Genomic DNA, 19,078 nt, shown 5'->3' on the forward strand with positions numbered 1-19,078 from the left:
CGTGGCGGCGGCGCCTGCGCGCTGCAAGCAGATGGATGCTATGTATTTTTCAGCGCGATGGTGGCCGCGGCGAGCCACATGGCGACCGGCGCTCGCTGCACATGAAGCGCTTTGCCCCAACGTCACCGCCAGCCTCGACACGGCCCACTTGGCAGGCCCAGATGGATAGGCGTTACCTACGCGCTTGAGTCAACTCGCGTGACCGCCCCATACAGAACGCAAGTTGCGTGCGACAACCAGCTGTTCGGGAGCTGTCACCAGAGTGGGCCCCGTCGCGTCTTTGCTCTGATGGAATATGTGGCTCTGCCCGGTCCACCGCTGCCGGAGATTGTGCTGCGCCGGAGACTGCAGCCTAGGGCTTGAAAATCCACCGAGGGCTTGATAGATCCCATGACGGCGGCATCGGCAGCTCGGTGTCCGCGAGGGCGCACCTGCAGGTGCAGGTGACGGAGGGTGGCAATCAAGCTAGCGCGGCCTGGGTCGCAGCGCGGCGGTGGCGACAACTGGCACCCAACCAGCAGGCGCCTGTTGCTGGCTTTGTGGGGGGCGCCGAGACCCACTGCTTCGCTGCTTCCAGCTGGAGCCCCTGCGGTTGCCTCGCAGCGGCGCAACGCGGCCGCAGCCGGCAGCCCAGCCAGCCAAAACGGCAACAGCGGGGCTGGCTCGAGCAGTCCCCGCGATCCGACCAGATCCCCCGCCTGCGAGCCCGGTCGGCACGCGCCGCAGCAGCTCATCAAAATCAGCCCCGCCTCGCAGCTCCAGCAGCAGCGCCGATCCCTGTCAAACGCGGCCACACGCAGAGACCGGAAGCCGCGCTGAAGCTGCTCGCCGCCGCCGGGAAGCCAAGCCGATCTCGTCGCAGAGCGAGCGAAAAATCACCGCTTGACGCCTGAAGAGCCGGGTGCCCTGTCCCCCATGTGGTCAGCGCCCCCGGCGGCTAGGGGTCGCGCGGTGGACTGTTTCTCGCACGCTCTCTCTGTCGCCGCCTGCGCCGCCCGCGCTGTCAGGCCAGTCGGCGATTTGCCAGCGCAAGAACAAGCAGGTCCGTCGTCGCCGTCGTCGTCGTGCCCCGCAGCGCGACGAGAGCTCACAAAGGCACACACCACACAAACGCACGCACACAGGCCGCCGCCCGATGAACATGCGCGGCATGGCAGCGACCGTCACGTCCTGCATCGGCGGCAAGGACGAGAAGTTCGCGGTGCAGGTGCGCCCCGCGGCGCCCGAGAGCGTCTACTTCGTGTACAAGACCATGGGCGAGTTCGACGCGCTCTGGGGGTCGCTGGAAGCCCTCGCGCGCGACGCCAAGCGCCCCGCCCAGGACAAGAAGCAGCCCAGCCTGCTGGCCAAGTGGCTCGCGGGCGTGGTGGACCACTACGCCTTCCGCCGCATCATCCGCGACCTGCGCGCGCAGGAGAAGGAGACCATGAGCACGCTCAACGTGCTGCTGCAGTTCCTCGTGGCGCGCGTGTCCGCGCTCTTCGTGGAGCGCAGTCTGCTGCACTGCGCCTCGTGCCAGGTCGGCCGCCAGCTCGTCAAGCTCGTGCGCGAGTTCCTGCAGCAGCCCGCGGCCGCCAAGCCGGTCGTCGGGCTGAGTAAGCCTCTCAAGGACGGGCGCAAGCGCTCGTTCGAGGAGATGCGCCCCGAGGACGGCGTGCAGCAGCGCAGCAGCCTGTTCCCCTCGCGTAGCGGCGGCGAGCGCGCCGCCAAGACGCAGAAGCTCTGCGGCATGCGCGAGTGGGCCGTGCCCCCCGTGGGCAAGCTGGGCCTGGTGGCGCCCGTGGCGTCCCGTCGGCGCGTGTTCGCCGAGGTGGAGTTTTGAAGCAGAGAGGGAGGAGAGAGGGAGCTATTTATCACAGGAACAACACCGCCATAGATCGTATAGTAGGCCGACGCAGGCCCCGTATTTAAACTATAAGCCACGAGCAGCTTTTTCCCAGGACATGTCGTGCAGGACACGTTGCGTTTTTGGTGGAGACGCCGTTAGGCTTGGCCGCATCGGATGATAGATAGCACACGCTGAGTTGACCAGTTCAGGTCAGCCCCCGCGCACCAGGTGGCTGAGAGCAGCGGCCGTGAGCAACGGGCTCGAGCTGTCAGCGCGGTGACCAAGCGAGCGGCTCGCGCTGCCCAGACTCAAGCAGCCGATCCCCGGATGGAATTTCTCGGTTGGAACGGCCGTCGTCGTCATCTTCTCTACGACATCGGCCAGGATGGGGGCTCCGGCTTCGGAAGGAAGAGCCGAATGGGATCCCAGGTCTCGTATGCGCCGCGCTGTCAACGGCGATAGCGACAGCGGGCGTCGCAGATCTTCTGCGCTGGCAGGCACCGAGTGGCATTTGCGCGGCTCCCGCCGCCTCCAACTCTCCGCACGCTGTGCGGCCAGGCTGGGCTGTCTGTGGGTACGCTGCGGGGCTGGTCGGCGCGCGGCGCGGGCTCGAGGCCCGAGGCTCGCCGCCGAGCTCTGCTGTCCGAACATCCTCGAGGATACATGTAAAAATGCCTGCGCTCAGCAAGCTGTCAGTCATCGGTCTCCGCAGTGCGCCGACAGCTTGGTGACAGCAGTGGCCGAGGCTGGTCCGCCAGCCCGCGGCACCGCGCGGTTGAAGCCCAGCCGCGCGCCGCCGCCGTCGGGCAGACGCCGGCCGCAGCCCGATCAGATCGGCCGCAATTGAGCGTTGCCATCCCTGGGAACACGCCCGGCAGCTGCAGGCAACGCTGTCGCACGAGGGCGCTCAACTTCAGCTTTATGACAAACCTTACCAGCTCGCTCCACGTCACCGTACTACAATACCCTACGATCTCTGTTGCCGCCGCCCAGCAGCATGGTATGGTACCGCCCAGGCGGCGCTGATTTTCGGTCTCTCTACTCTGAGCATAATGGTTTGTCTTGCACCTGCACCGCATCGGTCAACAATCCTCTCTGATTGCCACCCAGTTGCATTGCTGCTGATGGATATCATCCTCCCTCTTTCCTTGACGCGCCCTCCGCGCACTCCACCACAACTCGACTGCTGCGCGCCGCTGCTTCACTCCTCCATTCCTTCACTGTCACACGCATTTGCGTGCGTTCCCTGTTTGCGCTCGTTGCTCGGGTGCGCACCTTGGCGTGCGTAAGACACCAAGCATGGCTATCAATATTTGCGCTGCATCCACAACCCACGCACAGGTAGGTGAGTTTGTGGCAGCCAAAGCCTGTTGATTGTTGCAGGCCTCCTGCTCGTCCGCCCTTCGGCCGCACGGGCCGAAGCTTGCTTCACTCTTTGCCCCCCCCCCCCTCCACTTCAGTCCTCCACCTCGCATATCACCAATGTTTTCTCGACTTTCCACCTTCACGTTCACGCTCATTTGCCTTCGTTTTCACCTTGTTCTTGACAGTCTTCCCCTCGCACGCACTCTCCTCCACGTCACTAGTAACACATTACGAGACCGACGACTTACTTGCAGTACAGGTTGCGGTCGATGACCGGCGGGATCGGTCGGATCTCCGTGCCGAGCTCCTGCTCGATGCGGTACAGGTTGAATCGGTCCTCGTACGTGATCATATTGATGGCCAGACCGAGGTGGCCGTACCGACCGGAGCGACCGATGCGGTGCAGGTACGTCTCTGAGTTTTTCGGGAAGTCGAAGTTGATCACGACGTTCACCGTCTGGATGTCGATACCGCGCGTGAACAGGTCTGAGCACACGAGGTGGCGCGTGGCGCCGTTGCGGAACTCGTGGAACACGCGGTTGCGGTGCGCCTGGTTCATCTTGGCGTGGATGTAGAAGCACGAGTAGCCGAGCTCCGTCACCTTCTTGGCCAGCAGCTCGACGCGGTTCACCGAGTTGCAGAAGATGATGGACTGGTTGATGTCGAGCTTGGAGAAGAGCGTGTTGAGGCAGTGCACCTTCTGCCGCTCCTCCACGAAGGCGTAGAACTGGGAGACGCCCTTGAGCGTGAGCTCGTCCATGAGGTTGATCTCGTACGGGTTCTCCACGAACCGGTCCTTGAACGCCTTGACTGTGACGGGGAACGTGGCCGAGAAGAGGCAGATCTGGCGCTGCTTGGCCGTGTGGTTCAGGAGCTGCTCCAGCAGCGGCTGGAACTCGGGGGACAGCAGCTTGTCGGCCTCGTCCATGATGACCGTGGAGCACTGGCTGAGGTCGGCCACTCCCTTGTTGGCCAGGTCCATGACGCGGCCCGGGGTGCCCACTAGAATGTGCACCGTCTGGTAGAGACGCATGATGTCGTCCTTGAGACTCGTGCCGCCCGTGGACACCATGCACTCGACGCCCATGTGCTTGCCGATCTCCTTGACGATGGCCGACGTCTGCAGCGCCAGCTCGCGCGTGGGGACGAGGATCAGCACCTGGATGTGCTTCTTGCTCGTGTCCGTCTTCTCGAGGCACGGGATGATGAAGGCGGCCGTCTTGCCCGTGCCGTTCTTGGCGCGGGCCATCACGTTGCGGCCCGCCAGGATGATGGGGACGGCCTCCTCCTGGATGGGGGACGGCCGCTCGAAGCCCTTCTCGAAGATGCCCATGAGCAGCTCGCGCTTGAGGAAGTAGTCCTCGAACTCGTTGCCCTTGACGTTGGTCACGTCCTCGGTCTGCACGCGCGTGTCCTTCTCCGGCCGCTTGAGGGAGGCCTTCCAGTTCTCCTCGTCGGCGGGCGCCTGCTGCTGCTGCTGCTGCTGTTGCTGTTGGTGGGCCATGGCTGTTGTTGCTGCTGCTGCTGTTGCTGCTGTCGGCTCTCTCTTATGCGATACAAAGGTGCTAAAGTGGCTACAAAGATAAAAAGATGCAGAGAGCGCGGTGGCGTGGCTGGTTCTCTTGCTGGCTGGCTGGTTCTCGTGCAGCGCGAAGGGCGGCGCTGCTTGCTGCTTGTTGCTTCGGATCTTCCGGGCGTTTTTCGGTTTTGAGGCTCCCCCTCCAAAAACACTGCGGTTGCTCGTTGAGGGGAGCAACGTCTTTGTATTTGTAAGGGAGATGGTTGCAAGATGAGAACATGTGGCATTTAAGTGTTGTGCGGTAAGAAGAGCGACATGCAGTTGGCGAGCGGGTATGGACTGACAGTTTAACAGCTTGTCCATGTTGAAGCAAGGTTGCCTCCCTTGCCTGCACGCTAACGATGAGAGGAGAGAAGACGGTGATTGAAGGGGTTCTCGCACTCAAATACATTTTCGTTGGTGTTTCTTGGTGTTTCCCCTATCTCGTGTTTCTTCTTCCTATCAACTGTGCATTTCGTGTGCTCTTTTTGATTTTTGTGTCGCGTCGAATCGCTTCTTCGTGTGTGCTAGCGCCTAATTCTTGGTGTGTTTCTCGTCTTTCTTCATTTTCCGGCATATCACGCTGGCCAGCGTGGTGTGTCAACATGAGAGAGCTTGCGTGGCCCTCTCTCGCTTCAATGTTCAGTGTCAGTGCCGTCCGTCAGTCATCTCTACCAGGCACCGCCCGACGAGCGCGATCTCCGACGCTCCATCACCGGAAACTTAAGTTCCGGTGCCATCTCCGGTGGCTCACCACCGGTACGACGGAAGCCAAAGCCCCGCGTGCCGTCCGGCCCAATCGCCTGGCGGTACAGCTGGTTGCTGCCGTTCAGTCCCATTCCAGGAGGAGGCGCCAACACGTTGCCCCCGAGGCTGTTGCTGCTGTTGTTGTGTACAGGTGACTGCGCCATCCGCGGAGACGACAGGTTCAGCTTCGGGCGCGTGCCCGACGATGACGAGCGAGCACGGAAAGCCCCCGGCTGGGGCGGAGCACCCACCGTTGCTGCGCGGCTGCGCGACTCCCATCGACTCGGCGACGGTGCGAAGTAGTCCTTCTGCCCATTTCCACTCGATGAGCCTCCACCCAGTCCCGATAGACCACCCATGCCACCGTTATTGTTGGCATCGCCCGTCAAACTTGCGGGCGGGCGGAACTCCAGCTTGACCTTGCTGGCGTACTTGCGGCCACTCTTCTTGTTCTTGCCCACTGTGAAAGACACGTAGTCACCCTGTCTGATATCCACATTGCCGTCCTCATCCGGGATGAGGCGGAACGAAATACAGGCCGAATCCTGTCGCGTCGGCGTAATGAGTCCGCCTGCGCCACGAATCGAGTATACCGTACCCGTGTTCACCTTGCCTTCACGGAGGTCGTCCAGGCCTTCTCCTACTGATTCCACGTGCACAGGGCGCGTAAGTGCCGACGCCGATTTGGCGCGACGACGGTCTCCACCCAGCTCCACGGGGAACATCTTCTGCTTCAGCTTGTCGCAGTTCGTGCCGTCAAAGAGCACCACCTGCATGCCCGTGCGCCAGTTGTACTGGTCCGACAGCGTCAGCACGGCGTGCTTGGTCATCTCGTCGTCCACGAACTCGATGATGGCGTACGTCTCGCCGGCCGCGATGGGGGGCTTCAGCACAGCGTTGCGTCCCGTGGTCGTGTTCTTCTTCAGCAGCCGCAGGTACGAGATCTCGCCGCATCCCTGGAAAGTTTCACGCAGCGACGCGACCGACGCGTCCTCGGGCAGGTTGTACGCAATGGCCGTGCGGGCCAGCTTGCCGTGGTACGTCTGGTTGGGGGCCAGCGGCTCCTTCCGACAGACCATGGTCTCGTCCTCGTTCAGCAGCAGCTTGGTCGACAGCTCCAGCGCCTTCTTGATCTGCTCCATGTCCGTCGTGAGCTTCTTCACGCGGCCGAACGAGGCCAGCAGGTCCAGCTTGACGTATCCGTCCATGTTCATGTTCTTCAGCAGGAACAGGTCGCCCAGCAAGTTCTCGTCGCAGAAGTAGTACTCGAGCTGGTCACAGATCGTGCGCAAGAAGGTGGCCGGCAGCGGCGCGCCCGTGAGCTCGTCTCCAATGTGGCCGGCCTCGGCGTTCTCGTCGCTCGCCAGCTGCAGCGACTGCACGGCCTGGCCAATGGCCCCCACGGCCACGTCGTCGCTGGGCGGTGGGGGCACCATAATGTTGAGCACGGGCGGCGGCGGGCCCTGCGGCAGCGGCGGCTGAGGAGGCCGCAAGCTCTGGTTCTGCATCTGCATCTGCATCTGGTGGCGCTGCGTGGCGGCTGCCGCGGCCGCAGCCGACACCGACGTGTCGTCAGCGAACGAGTTCCAGGCCGAGCCCAGCGCCGACGGCTGGATGGGCGCCGAGAACGAGCGGTTGCGGCTGGACGCGTAGTACTGCGAGGCCAGCTGGGCCATCACGTCCATCTCGTCCGAGCGGTCGCCGCTGCGGCGGCCCGGCGAGCGGCCGGCGCTGCGGTTGTAAGGGGGCGACCCGGCCGAGGAGAGGAAGCCGTCGGCCGCGAAGGACGGCAGCGGCGGGGGCGGCGGCGGGTTTCCGTCCGGATTGGTCGACATGGCTTTGCCTTGGGCTGGAATAGACACTTGGGGCCTGGAAGGGAATTGGAGGACTGGGGCTACGGCGCTGGAAGACCAAAGACCCAAATGGATAGATAAAGATATCAGCGCCTGGAGCCACAGATAGAGCTACAGAGTGGGGAGGAATACAGTGGCGTCCGTACCTGTCTCGTTGCTGGGTTTTGCCTAGATAAGACAGCAGAAAATAGACACACACGCACACAGAGTGGTGGGTTTTTGTGAAGGTTAGACACGCGAGTGAAAAGATACTCGGGGTCAATCAACCCTGTCACCAGGTTATGACAGTGCTAAAGCGACCGGGCCGCGCCTTACCTTTCAGATACGGCAACGGCAACAGCAACTCCGGTCTGCGTTGTGTGGGGTGGCTGCGGTTAGGCAAAAGGGTCTCCTTTTGTCCTCCTTCTTTCGGGTCGAAGGGTTTTATTCAGTCGGCACTTCACTTCACCTCCCTCTCTCTCTTCTCTCGACGAGGGTAAGGGCAGCGGAGGTCGCTCTGTGACCGTGGGGGTAACTGCGGAGTTGGCGGCGGACGGTTGAGGCCCAACGCGTGGCGAGTCTCTTCGGCGAAGAGGGGGCGAGGGCTCTGTTGCTGTTGCTGGTGCTGCTGCTGCGCGCGGTGGTCCGACACTCGGCACGGCGTTCCTTTGCGTGTGGGCTCTCCCCCTTCCGCGATCTCCCAAAGCGGGAAAAACCTCGCGAGGTTTTTTGAGACAACTCCGCGTTGGACATGCAGCTTCAACACGTGTTTTCTCTGACGGTGGAGCAAAGCACCCAGCGCTGGCTCCGGCTAATGCGGTCGCCACCGCGCTCGCACCTCTTAGCGCCCTAAAACGTGCCCGTCATCCTTTCGGCCATCCAGCGATGATAAGTGCCGCATTGTTGTCCGATCGGTCCCATAGTGGGAGTGTCCAATGTATTATACATCCCAAACTGCAATTGGATTCGAAAGTTGGGAAACGTGCGGCCGAGGCGGCCTGGATGCCATTGTGGCGCCTTGTCTGCATTCTGCATTGAGATGGCGTTTGCGAGCTTGTTTTTGTTTTTTTTTCTTTCGTTGCAAGCGGCAGTGCTGCCGCCGCCGACGAGGTGGCGGCTGACGACGCCATGGCCGATTGCGATGGTCCGCCCTGGGTGGTCTGCGTCGTGAAGCCATGTCGCTGGTTTCTGAAGCAGGGCAACATGGTTTGGCTGCCCCGGTCTTCCTGTTGTCAAGATATACAGTATAAACTTTTTTGGCGCAACGCACTGAAACATGATCGATTTCGCTACGCGGTTCATGAGATCGGAGGCAGTTTTGTAGTGTTTCCTGACGACGCCATCTTTCCGGTTCGAGTGGTACCAGCTTGACCTGAAGAACCTTCGCTCGTGCCGGGGTTACCGCTGCTCGGACTCGGGTTGTTGTTGTTGTTGTTGTTGTTGCTAGTACTATTGTTGTTCCCCGCCTTGGCGTTCTGGCGAATACATGAATGCAACACATCGTCAGGGAGACAAGCTCACGAACACAACACTACCACGGAAGTTGGTGCAACGTTACCGGTACCTGGTCTTTGTAGTTGGAGACGATGTAGTCCAAGTCGACGATGCGCGCGGCGATGACCTTGAGCAGGCTTTGGATGTACTGGGCGACGTCCATGTCCTGCTCTCGTAGCACCGGCAATTTGTCGCCGAGGTTCAGTCGACTGTACAGATTGGTCACGGTGAGCACGATCTGGCCGGACTCGCGACTCCGGTCGTTTGCAACGCGATCGTTGCGCTGCCTGTCCAGATCCAGTCGCAGAGCTTCCGAGCGCAGCGTCTCGAGCTGCTGCTGCTGTCCGTGAATACTACTATTTTGCACCAGCACCAGGTTCTGCATCTCGACTTTCAATGCGCGGATCCGCTGGCGCAGTTGGTCCGTCTCGACCTCGGCGGCGCGCACCTGAGCCTTCAGATCGTTGTTGGTGTCGACCAGAGTTGCATGACGGTTGAGAATGTCGCCGATTTCCTCGTACTCTCCGTCGGACGCTTCCACTGCGGCCTCGAGATAAAGGCGATATTTCAGCAATTGGTCGCGCTTGCGCTCCAGAGCCTCGCGTTCGCGCCCGTCCTTCTCGAGCTGCGTGACGAGTTGTCTCTTTCGAGCTTCATTGATCTCTCCTAATCGGTGTTCGCTCTTGCACTTGAGCTCGGCTCGTGTGCGCTTCGAGTCGTTTTCCTTGATGAACTTCTCAAAGCGAGTCACCTGCTCCTTCATCTCGGCCTGCTTGCGCTCCAGCTCACGTTGTCGGGCGTCGCAAGCTTCCATGCGCTGCGCATACTCCTCCTTCATAAAGTCCAATGCGTCGTCGATTTCGCGCATCTCCTTCCGCTTTTTGAGCAGCAGCGTGGACTGGGACATCTGCGAGATGCCCGACACCACGGGCTCCATGTCATTGATCTCGCGCAACGGGAACTTGCCGCTGCAATGACAGTCGCACAAACTCTTCAGTAGGCCTCACCAACATCGACAACAAACCTTTTGAAGTTAGATGAAGCACACTCACTTGGCAATCCGCGCCTCCGTCAAGAAGACGCCCGACACATCGTCCAGCGTGCTGCCGGCGCCTGGGTTCGTGTCCTCCATCGCTGCCTTTTATGCGTCAACTCCTAGTCGCAACTAATCCACAGTGCTCGGAGGTGCTGGATCATGAACTGCTCGATCGGCAGTGGAGTGTATCGCCTCCGTCGCCGCCACCTCCGAGTTCGGCGACTTGCCGCCTCAGTGGACAAAACACAAAACGAGCGGTTGCCCGGTAAAAATACCGCCAGAACCGCCACACAACACCAATCGCTCGTCGCAATACTCACCAACTCGGATAAGTAAACAGCAACCAATTCACCCTGCACCATTGCTAAACGCACTTCAACAACTGCAACGCCATCACCTCCATCCCCAGCCGCTCCTGATTCGCCAAAAGGAAATCGCGTTCTTTTCCTCCAATGACCAATCTTCTCCCAGTTAATACGGTCCAACACGCCCCAGTGCATCTATGAACCGCCGCCGCTGCGTCCCGGAATAACCGTCCAGGCGCTCCCGCCCAACCAACAGACCAACAGCATGCGCCATTAGCCAAGTGAGTGACCGGCCGCCATGCAGCTGGACCAGCCCATCTCGCTCTGGCGCGGGCGCGCCGCCGACGCGGCGCTGCTGGGCGCGTCGTCGTCGCTGGCCAAGGACAACACGCGCCTGGTGCTGGTGACGTCCAGCGCCGACGTGCGCGAGCTGTGCGCGCAGACGCGCAAGTGCGTGAACCACTGGACGTTCCGCGCCGGCAGCGCGCAGGCGCTGCACGTGCCTGCGGTGCGCCACCCGCACTCGCGCGCGTTCTTCGGCGTGTGCGGGGCGCCGGGCGTGGGCGCCAGCAAGAAGGCGCGCCAGGCGCGGCGCCAGGAGCAGCACAAGACGAGCGCGCCGCCGCCCGCCAACGAGGCGCTCGCGGTCTGGCGCGAGACGGAGCTGGACGCCGCCAAGTGGCGGCGCGCGCCGCTGCAGGCGAGCGCCAAGGCCTTCGCGCTGCTGGCGCACGCGCGGCTCAAGGAGGAGGTGCTCGTGGTGTTCCAGGACGGCTCCTTCGCCTCGTACGACGAGGACGCCCGCCGCGGGCTGCACAGCGACGACGCCACGGACGCCGCGGCCGCCCAGGAGGACGAGGACGACGAGGACGACGACGCGGACGAGCGCGTGGTCTGGGCCTGCCTCGAGTCGGACCACGTGAGCCCCGTGAAGGGCGGGCTCTTCCTGTCGCTGCTCATGCACAAGACCGCGACGCAGCAGCACGAGCTGCTGGTGTACCAGGTGGACGTGCCCAGCAAGCCGCGGCGCCAGGGAGGCGCGCTGGCCGCCGTGCTGCGCGCGCGCCGCCGCGTGCAGCTGCCGGCAAAGGAGGAGCTGGCGTCCTGCGCCTTCCACCCCATCACCTTCTCGTACTCGTTCGTCGGCCGCGCCGGCGCGTGGCTCACGCTGCGCTTCGCGCGCGACGCGCTCAGCAACGCGCTGACGCTGGTCACGGCCCAGCAGCTGCCCAGCTTGAGCTCGGCGGAGACGGACGCCGCCGTCCCCGTGCACAAGAAGCGGAAGCTCCAGACGGGCTACCTCGTCACGGGCGTGGGCGGATACGCCTACCTGGTGAGCGTGCCCAAGGACGCCCCCACCAAGTACACCGGCTGGGACGCCAAGTTCGCCGTGCCCGTGGCCAACGTGGAGCTGAGCTTGACGGCGGAGAAGGACGCGGACAGTGACGTGGTGGTGGGCCGCAGCGCCAAGGACGGCGTTGGCAAGATCGTGCAGCTGCTGAGCGTCGGAACGGGCGAAGGCGTGATCGCCGTTTTCGAGCGCGGCATTTTCCTCATCCACGTGCACAACAAGAACTCCACGCTGGCGAGCGTGCTGGGGGCCACGGCAGCATCGACTGCTTCTTCTGAGACGGCGTCGGTCCCTGCGCTGCCGAACAGCTCGGTGCAGTGGGAAACTGTGACGGCTACGAGCAGCGTGAACAACGACACGCTCGATTCCGAGACCTGGAAGACCAACATGTGCAGTGACGACGACCGGGAGCGTCAGCTCATCGCGGACCTTTCCGATCCTAAGGTTACCCCCACCGCGGCCGAGTTCTCGAGCCGTCTGCATGAAGCCTTGAAGAAGCAGAAGAAGCGCAAGGCTGACCGTGAAGAGGGAGAGGAGCTGTCGTTCCGTTTGCTGCAGACTGTGACTCGGCGCTGTTTGGACTCGACGGACCTGAAGCTGTGGAATCCTCTGGAGATCATGCTGCGCACGAACCGGCTGTCTGCTCGCACCGAGCCAACGCTTCTGCCTACACTGATGCAGCACAACCAGTTTGCTCTGCTGCAGTGCGCTATTGTGCACCTTATTGATATCGACGAGCGCTCCATCGTGCGCCTGTTGAAGTATTTTATTCGCAAGAGCAGCAACCCAGCTTTGATCAGGTTCACGACGAAGCAGATCAAGAGTAAAAACAGAGAGGCCGAGAACATTGACGGCACCGCGGCCTGCGAGCGATTCGCTGTCGCCCTTCTGGGTCTTCCGACGAACAGTGTGTTCCTGCACCGCGCCATTCGTGAGCTGGAGCTGGAGGAGGTGCTGCTTGTGCTCGCCATCTGCAAGAAGCTGCTGTTGGTGCACACCACGGGCGACGATGCTAGCGACGACGAGCAGAAAACCAAGTCGAAGAAGAAGAAGGCCAAGAAGGACAACAGTCTGGACGTCATGAAGGAGGAGCGGCGCTTCACTCCGCTGCCCTCGGCCTCGCGCTGCTGTGCGTGGATCTGCGCGCTGCTGGATGCGCACCTGTCGGCTCTGGTCCAGCGCGCCTCACAGAACGCCAAGGTTGCGCGTACCCTGCACCAGCTGGAGGACCTCGTACAGCTGCAGCTCCGCGCGAGCGCGCAGTACGAAACGGTACACGCCGTGCTGACCAACTTCCTGTCGGGTGTGAGCCTGCCGAAAGCGCCCGGCATCCCCGACTACAGCATCGAGGAGCTGCGCCTGTAATCAATCTCACCTAGGACGACCCCAACACAGAATAGACGTTCATTGCCTTCTACTTGGACTCCGATCAGCTTTAACCCCCACCCTCCTCCGAGCTACATGATGTGCATCGCTTCAAGATGGCCGGCCAATCATCACTTCGTTCGTAGTAGTGTCAATGCTCGGGTCGAAGGTCTCTCTTCGCCACCGCACATTACATGTAGCTTCTCGATCACTTCTGAATCTACGAGATCGAGACCAAGATGGACGTGCGCCAAGTGCCAGTTATCGACATCGGAGCCCTCGTGGCGATCCGTTCCGACGCTGAAGTGGACGCCGCGTTGCAAGATATCAACAATCTTAGGCTGCGTGAAATTACAACCAGCGTTCGCGCTGCTGCGAGTGAGTGGGGGTTCTTCTACATCGCCAACCACGGGCTGCCGGAGCAGGAGGTGCAGAACTTCCAAGAGGTCATGAGGTCGTTCTTTCGTTTGCCAGCGGAGATCAAGCGCACCATTCGACGTCACGCCACCAACAACCGCGGCTATGTCGAGGGAGAACTCACCAAGAACAAGACCGACTGGAAAGAGTGTTTCGACTTCGCTGGCGCTGGGGAGGATGGCCCTGCCACCGACAAGCTGGAGAGGCTGGGAGAAGATCAAAACCAGTGGCTCGACGAGTCAACGCTGCCAGGGTTTCGTGGCGAGATGAGGGCCTACTACGACAAGATGGAGCACATCGCTCGCCGACTTCTGAAGGTGTTTGCTGTGGCGTTGGGCGAGAAACCTGCGTTCTTCGACCAGTTTTTCAGGTCGAACGCCTCCAGCACGATGAGACTGAATCATTATCCAGTGGCCCCCGAACCAGAGAAAACGATGGGGGTTTACCACCATACGGACTCTGGCGCGCTGACCATCCTGCTGCAGGACGATGAGGTGGCGTCGTTGCAGGTGCTCCATCGCGAGTCGCAAACGTGGGTGGATGTCCCTCCTCGCAAGGGCACGTACACGATCAACATCGGTGACATGGTTCAGGTGTGGTCGAATGACCAATTCGTGGCCCCCCTGCACCGAGTGCTGGCGAGCAGCAAGGCTGGCCGGTTCTCGGCTCCGTTCTTCTATAGCCCTTCGTACAACGTGCAAGTGGAACCCATTGTCGTCAAGCCCGGGGACGTGCCCAACTACCGTCCGATAAGCTGGCGCACGTTCCGCTTAGCGCGGTTTAAAGGCAACTACGCCGATCTGGGCCAGGAGAACCAGATCGGAGACTACAAGATCCACGGCCCCATCGACGTCGCGAACGGGTAGGTTCGGATACGAGCAGCGTAGCGTATAATTGGGTAGTCGCAGAAGATGACAAAGCATGTATCTGAGGTGCCAACTTGGGCTGGCACTGCCTAGCAGGACAGCCGGGCTTGAAATTGAAACCTTGAATACGAGTACAATTCGATAGCGTAAGCGCGAACCTGAAGCACTTCGAGTTGAGCGGCCAATCACTATCCCCATGGTGCCAGCGTCAACGCGATCGGTGCTTTCATGGTCTCCGTTGGCCGCACGTTTGGCCTTGTGCTCGAAGTTCGCGACGAAGAAGAGCTCCGGTGAGGCAGCGTTCATTCCGAAAATTGCCTAAGCAAGTCAAGACCAAGATGGACGTGCGTCAAGTACCAGTTATCGACATCGGAGCCCTTATGGTATTTCCCACCGACGCTGAAGTCGACTCCGCTCTGCGCGACCTCGAGGACGATGCTCTGCGTCGGATCGTTGACAAGGTGCGAGCCGCCGCGAGCGAGTGGGGGTTCTTCTACATTGCAAACCATGGACTACCGCAGCAAGAGGTGGATGAGTTCCAAGAGGCCATGCGCTCCTTCTTCCGCCTGCCCGTTGAGACGAAGCGTACCATCCTCCGCACCGCCAACAACAACCGCGGATACGTCGTCGATGAGCTCACCAAGAACAAGACGGACTGGAAGGAGTGCTTCGACTTCGCTGGGGCCCATGAAGACAGCCCTCTTACTGACAAGATCGAACGGCTGGGCGACGACCAAAACCAGTGGCTTGACGAGGACGTCCTGCCTGGATTCCGTAGCGAGATGCAAACCTACTACAAGAAGATGGAGTACATCTCGCGTCGCTTGCTGAAGGTGTTTGCAGTCGCGCTGGGCGAGGAGCCTGCGTTCTTCGACAAGTTCTACGCTGGCAACCACTCGAGCCTGCTCAGACTGAACCACTACCCGGTGGCTCCTGAACCGGAGAAGACCATGGGCGTGTATCACCACACCGACTTCGGTGCACTCACCGTCTTGTTGCAAGACGACGAAGTGGCGTCGCTGCAGGTGCTTCACCGCAAGTCGCAAACTTGGGTCAACGTTCCCCCACGCAAGGGCACCTACACCATCAACATCGGCGACATGGTTCAAGTGTGGTCGAACGACAAGTTTGTGGCCCCATTGCACCGCGTGGTGGCTAGTGACAAGGCTGGGCGATTCTCGGCCCCGTTCTTCTACAACCCGTCTAACCACGTGACGGTGGAGCCCATCGTGGTGAAGGAGGGGGACGTGGCCAACTACCGTCCGTTCAACTGGCGTCAGTTCCAGTTGGCTCGGTACCAGGGCAACTACGCCGACGTGGGCAAGGAGAACCAGATCGGCGACTTCAAAATCCACGGGCCTATTGACGTCGCTAACGCGTAAGTAGGTTAGGCCGATAAGTGATCAATCGTCTTTATAAAGACCAGCAACCACTGTCTACGGGGTTTTCAACACCATATTTGTCGATGCATAGGATCTGATAACGTAAAACACCCTAGGCCTCTATTCATGCGCCCAATCACTATGCCCACTTCGACAACGTCAATGCCCTGGTGCAACGTCTCAATTGATCTAGGCCCGACTCGGACCTCTCGGACTCCGAGGACCCTAGTTAAAATCTCGATCCATTCCTGAATTTGCATCTTCGAGACCAAGATGACCGTACCTGAAGTTCCAGTTGTCGACATTGGAGCCCTCACGGGGGTCTCCACCAACGCCGACGTGAACGCCGCATTAAGTGACGCCAAGGACGATGCCCTTCGCCTCATCATTGAGCAAGTGCGCGCTGCTGCCAGCGAGTGGGGCTTCTTCTACATCGCGAACCACGGGTTGTCGCAAGAAGAAGTTGACAAGTTCCAGGAGACCATGCGCTCCTTCTTCCATCTGCCGGCGGAAACCAAGCGCACTATCCCACGCACTGCTACAAACGCGCGCGGATTCGTCGAGGGCGAGCTCACCAAGAACAAGACGGACTGGAAGCAGTGCTTTGACTTTTCGGTGCCGAGCGAAGACGGCCCTGTGAATGACAATCACAATCGAATGGGCGATGACCACAACCAGTGGCTCGACGAAAACGTACTACCTGGATTCCGCAACGAAATGAGAACGTACTACAACAAAATGGAGTTCATATCGCGTCGTCTGCTGAAGGTATTCGCGGTTGCGCTTGGCGAAGAGCCTGCGTTCTTCGACAAGTTCTTCCACGATGACCACTCGAGCTTGATGCGGCTTAACTACTACCCGGTGGCCCCTGATCCGGCGAAAACCATGGGCGTTTACCACCACACGGACCCTGGTGCACTCGCAGTGCTGCTGCAGGATGATGACGTTGCAACACTGCAGGTATTCCACCGGAAGTCACAGGCATGGGTGAATGTGCCTCCGCGTAAGGGCACGTACACCATCAACATCGGAGACCTGGTGCAAGTGTGGTCGAACGACAAGTTCAAGGCGCCAATTCATCGCGTTCTGGCTACCGACAAGGTTGACCGGTTCTCGGCTCCGTTCTTCTACCTCCCGGCGTACAGCGTCCAGGTGGAACCTATCGTGGTGAACGAAGGTGAAGTGGCCAACTATCGTCCGTTTAGCTGGCGCGAATTCCTCTTGAAGCGTGTTACAGGGAATTACGCCGACAACGGCAAGGAGAACCAGATTGGAGACTTTAAGATCCATGGCGCTATCGACGTTGCTAACTCGTAGTACTTGTCAATAGTTGCAAGTTTGTAGTCACACCCTGATCATGGAGTTCATGGATTTTATCATGCAAGGTACTGGTACATTTGTCGTTGTTTTTCAAATCGAGTGCATTGATGTTGGTTGTAGAACTGGTCGTATTCGAAAGGCTTCGTATTGCCATTTCAATGGGGTGTACCTTTTTATCGAGGAAACGATGCCTGTTCATCGAGGAAACTTTGAAAAGTACTAAAATCAGAGGAAGTAAAAGCTGTTAGGATTACCAGCGCAATGACAATCTATGTATTGGTGTTTGCAGCGCCTTCAAATTTTGTGTTGTCCGAAGAAGAAGAAAGTTATTAGCTAGGCTAGATGACTGTTCTGTAACTCAAACTAGGAAGAGCAATGCCCTTGAGATACCGAACATTTCAGTTCGCAACGCCGTTCAGCACACTCGGTGTGGCCAAGGCAGCAGTTGTCATGTTTGACGCCAGCGTCGATCGGCGCGATGTCAGCGAGGTCCTCGCATTAGTAGTGTGAGTTTTTCATCTCGGAACGTTCAACAATGTAATCCACGACAAAACCCTGTCGCAGGACAAGATAGCGCAACCTAAAACCTGTGCGTATCGACTCAGTAGCACCGGGAGGGGGAGGGGGGGGGGGGGGGGGGGGCCACCAAGAACACCGGCTGGGAACGTATCTGGTAGTCGCGACGGCAGAACGTGCTCGTGTCCAGCGCAACCAACCGCCAGCGGCGGAAAGAACATGAGACCACCCGTTAGTGCCGCCGTAGCAAGAGCATCGCGTAGGCATTGTTGGCCAGGTTACTGCTGCAGTAGCAATAGCCCTCAGTCAATTAGTCATACTACTGAAACACTACGCTGCACAGGCATTATTCGCAAGCGACAACTTGCTCCAGTCGATGTCGGCAAGGATGGGTCAGGAGTAACACGGAACAACTGTGGGCAACCTGTAGCATCCGTATAGACTCCGCTATGCAGCATTTATCGTACGAGGCGATGATTCCTCGCCGAACAACCATTTTAAGCGGTATTCCTCGATTAGGTAGTTTTCCACGCGAAGTGAGTGCAGCGTTGGAGCAAGGCGGAATGAGCAAGCGGACGAAGCTGGGGGGAAATGTTTTGAAGCAGAAGGAAGACATTACGACCAAGACCTCAAATTGAAGACCCAAAATCTAGTTGTGCAGAAAATGGGTAGGTGGGCTAGCCAATGCCGATCCTGGACCAGGAATCTTGGCCCCCCTTCCTGTCGTGGTTCATTTGGAGTTACGTCGCCGCGGGAATCAAGCCCTCACGACCGCGCCGCCGTACAAGTGCTGTGGACGTTTCACCAGCGTTGCGTCCTGCACCACGCCTGCCATATCGGTGTAGTTGTTGGCATTCAACCCACCCACCATCCCTGATAGGGGTTGCCACTCGGCACCTTGCCTCTCAAACAAGGCAAGACACCTTCATGCCTTTGACCTTAACCAAATGAACCACATTGACCCCTAATCTGATTGAATGCTGCAAATCGTATTTTTTGCAACATTCCTCGATGAGCATCCATGGGTCCTCGAAAATAAGCCCGCCTCAATGCAATGGAGACACATTCGTCATTCTCCTGCATGGCAGCCGCCAGATCGAAACTTGCCACACAAGTATTCGCCAAACTGAGATCAAGGTTGGATGCTCGTCTTAGCTGCCATTTTCGTGGGCGCAGAATCCGCAAAGCAGAGGCTCACTTAGTTTATATTCTGTGCTCGAGCTTACAAGGACACTGCGTCTGTTGGAAACGCAACGACTAAAGCTCGAAGTCGCAATTAATCTCGGATACAATCTGCGTCAGCATACACAAGTGGTTGCTTGGATCCAAACCTATGCCGATGCAGAGAGCACCAATATCGTCATGGATGAAATGCAGGAGTGCCTCCCCATCCGAGCGGGTTTCGGGTATCACGTCACTCACTTCCGACAATCTCTTTCGGGCCGAGTCGGGCAACGCAGTCCAAGCAAACCGCGATCGAGGCGCGACTATCGCTGTCGACTGCTGCGATGCCGCGACAAAACGTTAGACTTGCTCGACGTTGCGCTGGACAAGTTCGAGTTGCCTCAAGAGATTGGCACTTGAGATCTAAAGCGCCGGTTCATAATCAGGATTACTTTGTTCTATCCACCAGGTCCGAGTTTATATCTCCTATATTCTAAGGTACCACTCAAAGTCTGCCAACAACTCGGCGAAG

At 59.5% G+C, this 19,078-nt stretch overlaps 8 protein-coding genes across 10 annotated transcripts; 5 read left to right on the top strand and 3 right to left on the bottom strand.

Moving 5' to 3' along the window:
- Positions 1-1,141: 1,141 nt before the first annotated feature.
- IUM83_08520 (uncharacterized protein) lies at positions 1,142-1,822 on the top strand (the record flags this gene model as incomplete). Its single annotated transcript, XM_067932898.1, has 1 exon — positions 1,142-1,822. One exon carries the CDS (start codon positions 1,142-1,144, stop codon positions 1,820-1,822), a length of 681 nt encoding a protein of 226 aa, XP_067783466.1.
- A 1,615-nt stretch (positions 1,823-3,437) lies between these two features.
- IUM83_08521 (DEAD-box ATP-dependent RNA helicase 8) lies at positions 3,438-4,697 on the bottom strand (the record flags this gene model as incomplete). Its single annotated transcript, XM_067932899.1, has 1 exon — positions 3,438-4,697. The coding sequence occupies one exon, from the start codon at positions 4,695-4,697 to the stop codon at positions 3,438-3,440; it is 1,260 nt and encodes a 419-aa protein (XP_067783523.1).
- Positions 4,698-5,422: 725 nt separating this feature from the next.
- IUM83_08522 (la-related protein 6-like) lies at positions 5,423-7,694 on the bottom strand (the record flags this gene model as incomplete). Its single annotated transcript, XM_067932900.1, has 3 exons — positions 5,423-7,400; positions 7,498-7,519; positions 7,667-7,694. The coding sequence occupies 3 exons, from the start codon at positions 7,692-7,694 to the stop codon at positions 5,423-5,425; spliced, it is 2,028 nt and encodes a 675-aa protein (XP_067783463.1).
- A 934-nt stretch (positions 7,695-8,628) lies between these two features.
- Positions 8,629-9,956, bottom strand: IUM83_08523 (Coiled-coil domain-containing protein 42; the record flags this gene model as incomplete). 2 transcript variants are annotated; one of them, XM_067932901.1, is made up of 3 exons in its annotated part: positions 8,629-8,779; positions 8,884-9,792; positions 9,877-9,956. In XM_067932901.1, 3 exons carry the CDS (start codon positions 9,954-9,956, stop codon positions 8,629-8,631), a joined length of 1,140 nt encoding a protein of 379 aa, XP_067783468.1. The 2 variants fall into 2 exon arrangements, with proteins under 2 accessions (XP_067783468.1, XP_067783467.1); XM_067932902.1 differs by lacking the exon at positions 8,629-8,779 and having other exon boundaries at positions 8,862-9,792.
- Positions 9,957-10,463: 507 nt separating this feature from the next.
- IUM83_08524 (uncharacterized protein) lies at positions 10,464-12,881 on the top strand (the record flags this gene model as incomplete). 2 transcript variants are annotated; one of them, XM_067932903.1, is made up of 1 exon in its annotated part: positions 10,464-12,881. In XM_067932903.1, one exon carries the CDS (start codon positions 10,464-10,466, stop codon positions 12,879-12,881), a length of 2,418 nt encoding a protein of 805 aa, XP_067783536.1. The 2 variants fall into 2 exon arrangements, with proteins under 2 accessions (XP_067783536.1, XP_067783535.1); XM_067932904.1 differs by having other exon boundaries at positions 11,154-12,881.
- A 239-nt stretch (positions 12,882-13,120) lies between these two features.
- On the top strand, positions 13,121-14,309 carry IUM83_08525 (2OG-Fe(II) oxygenase superfamily protein; the record flags this gene model as incomplete). Its single annotated transcript, XM_067932905.1, has 2 exons — positions 13,121-14,160; positions 14,261-14,309. The coding sequence occupies 2 exons, from the start codon at positions 13,121-13,123 to the stop codon at positions 14,307-14,309; spliced, it is 1,089 nt and encodes a 362-aa protein (XP_067783524.1).
- Positions 14,310-14,544: 235 nt separating this feature from the next.
- Positions 14,545-15,563, top strand: IUM83_08526 (2OG-Fe(II) oxygenase superfamily protein; the record flags this gene model as incomplete). Its single annotated transcript, XM_067932906.1, has 3 exons — positions 14,545-14,625; positions 14,686-15,322; positions 15,556-15,563. The coding sequence occupies 3 exons, from the start codon at positions 14,545-14,547 to the stop codon at positions 15,561-15,563; spliced, it is 726 nt and encodes a 241-aa protein (XP_067783526.1).
- Positions 15,564-15,819: 256 nt separating this feature from the next.
- On the top strand, positions 15,820-16,863 carry IUM83_08527 (2OG-Fe(II) oxygenase superfamily protein; the record flags this gene model as incomplete). Its single annotated transcript, XM_067932907.1, has 1 exon — positions 15,820-16,863. The coding sequence occupies one exon, from the start codon at positions 15,820-15,822 to the stop codon at positions 16,861-16,863; it is 1,044 nt and encodes a 347-aa protein (XP_067783525.1).
- Between the last annotated feature and the right edge of the window lie 2,215 nt (positions 16,864-19,078).

The sequence above is a fragment of the Phytophthora cinnamomi genome (assembly GCF_018691715.1).
Source record: "Phytophthora cinnamomi strain GKB4 chromosome Unknown Contig99, whole genome shotgun sequence".
NCBI lineage: Eukaryota > Oomycota > Peronosporomycetes > Peronosporales > Peronosporaceae > Phytophthora > Phytophthora cinnamomi.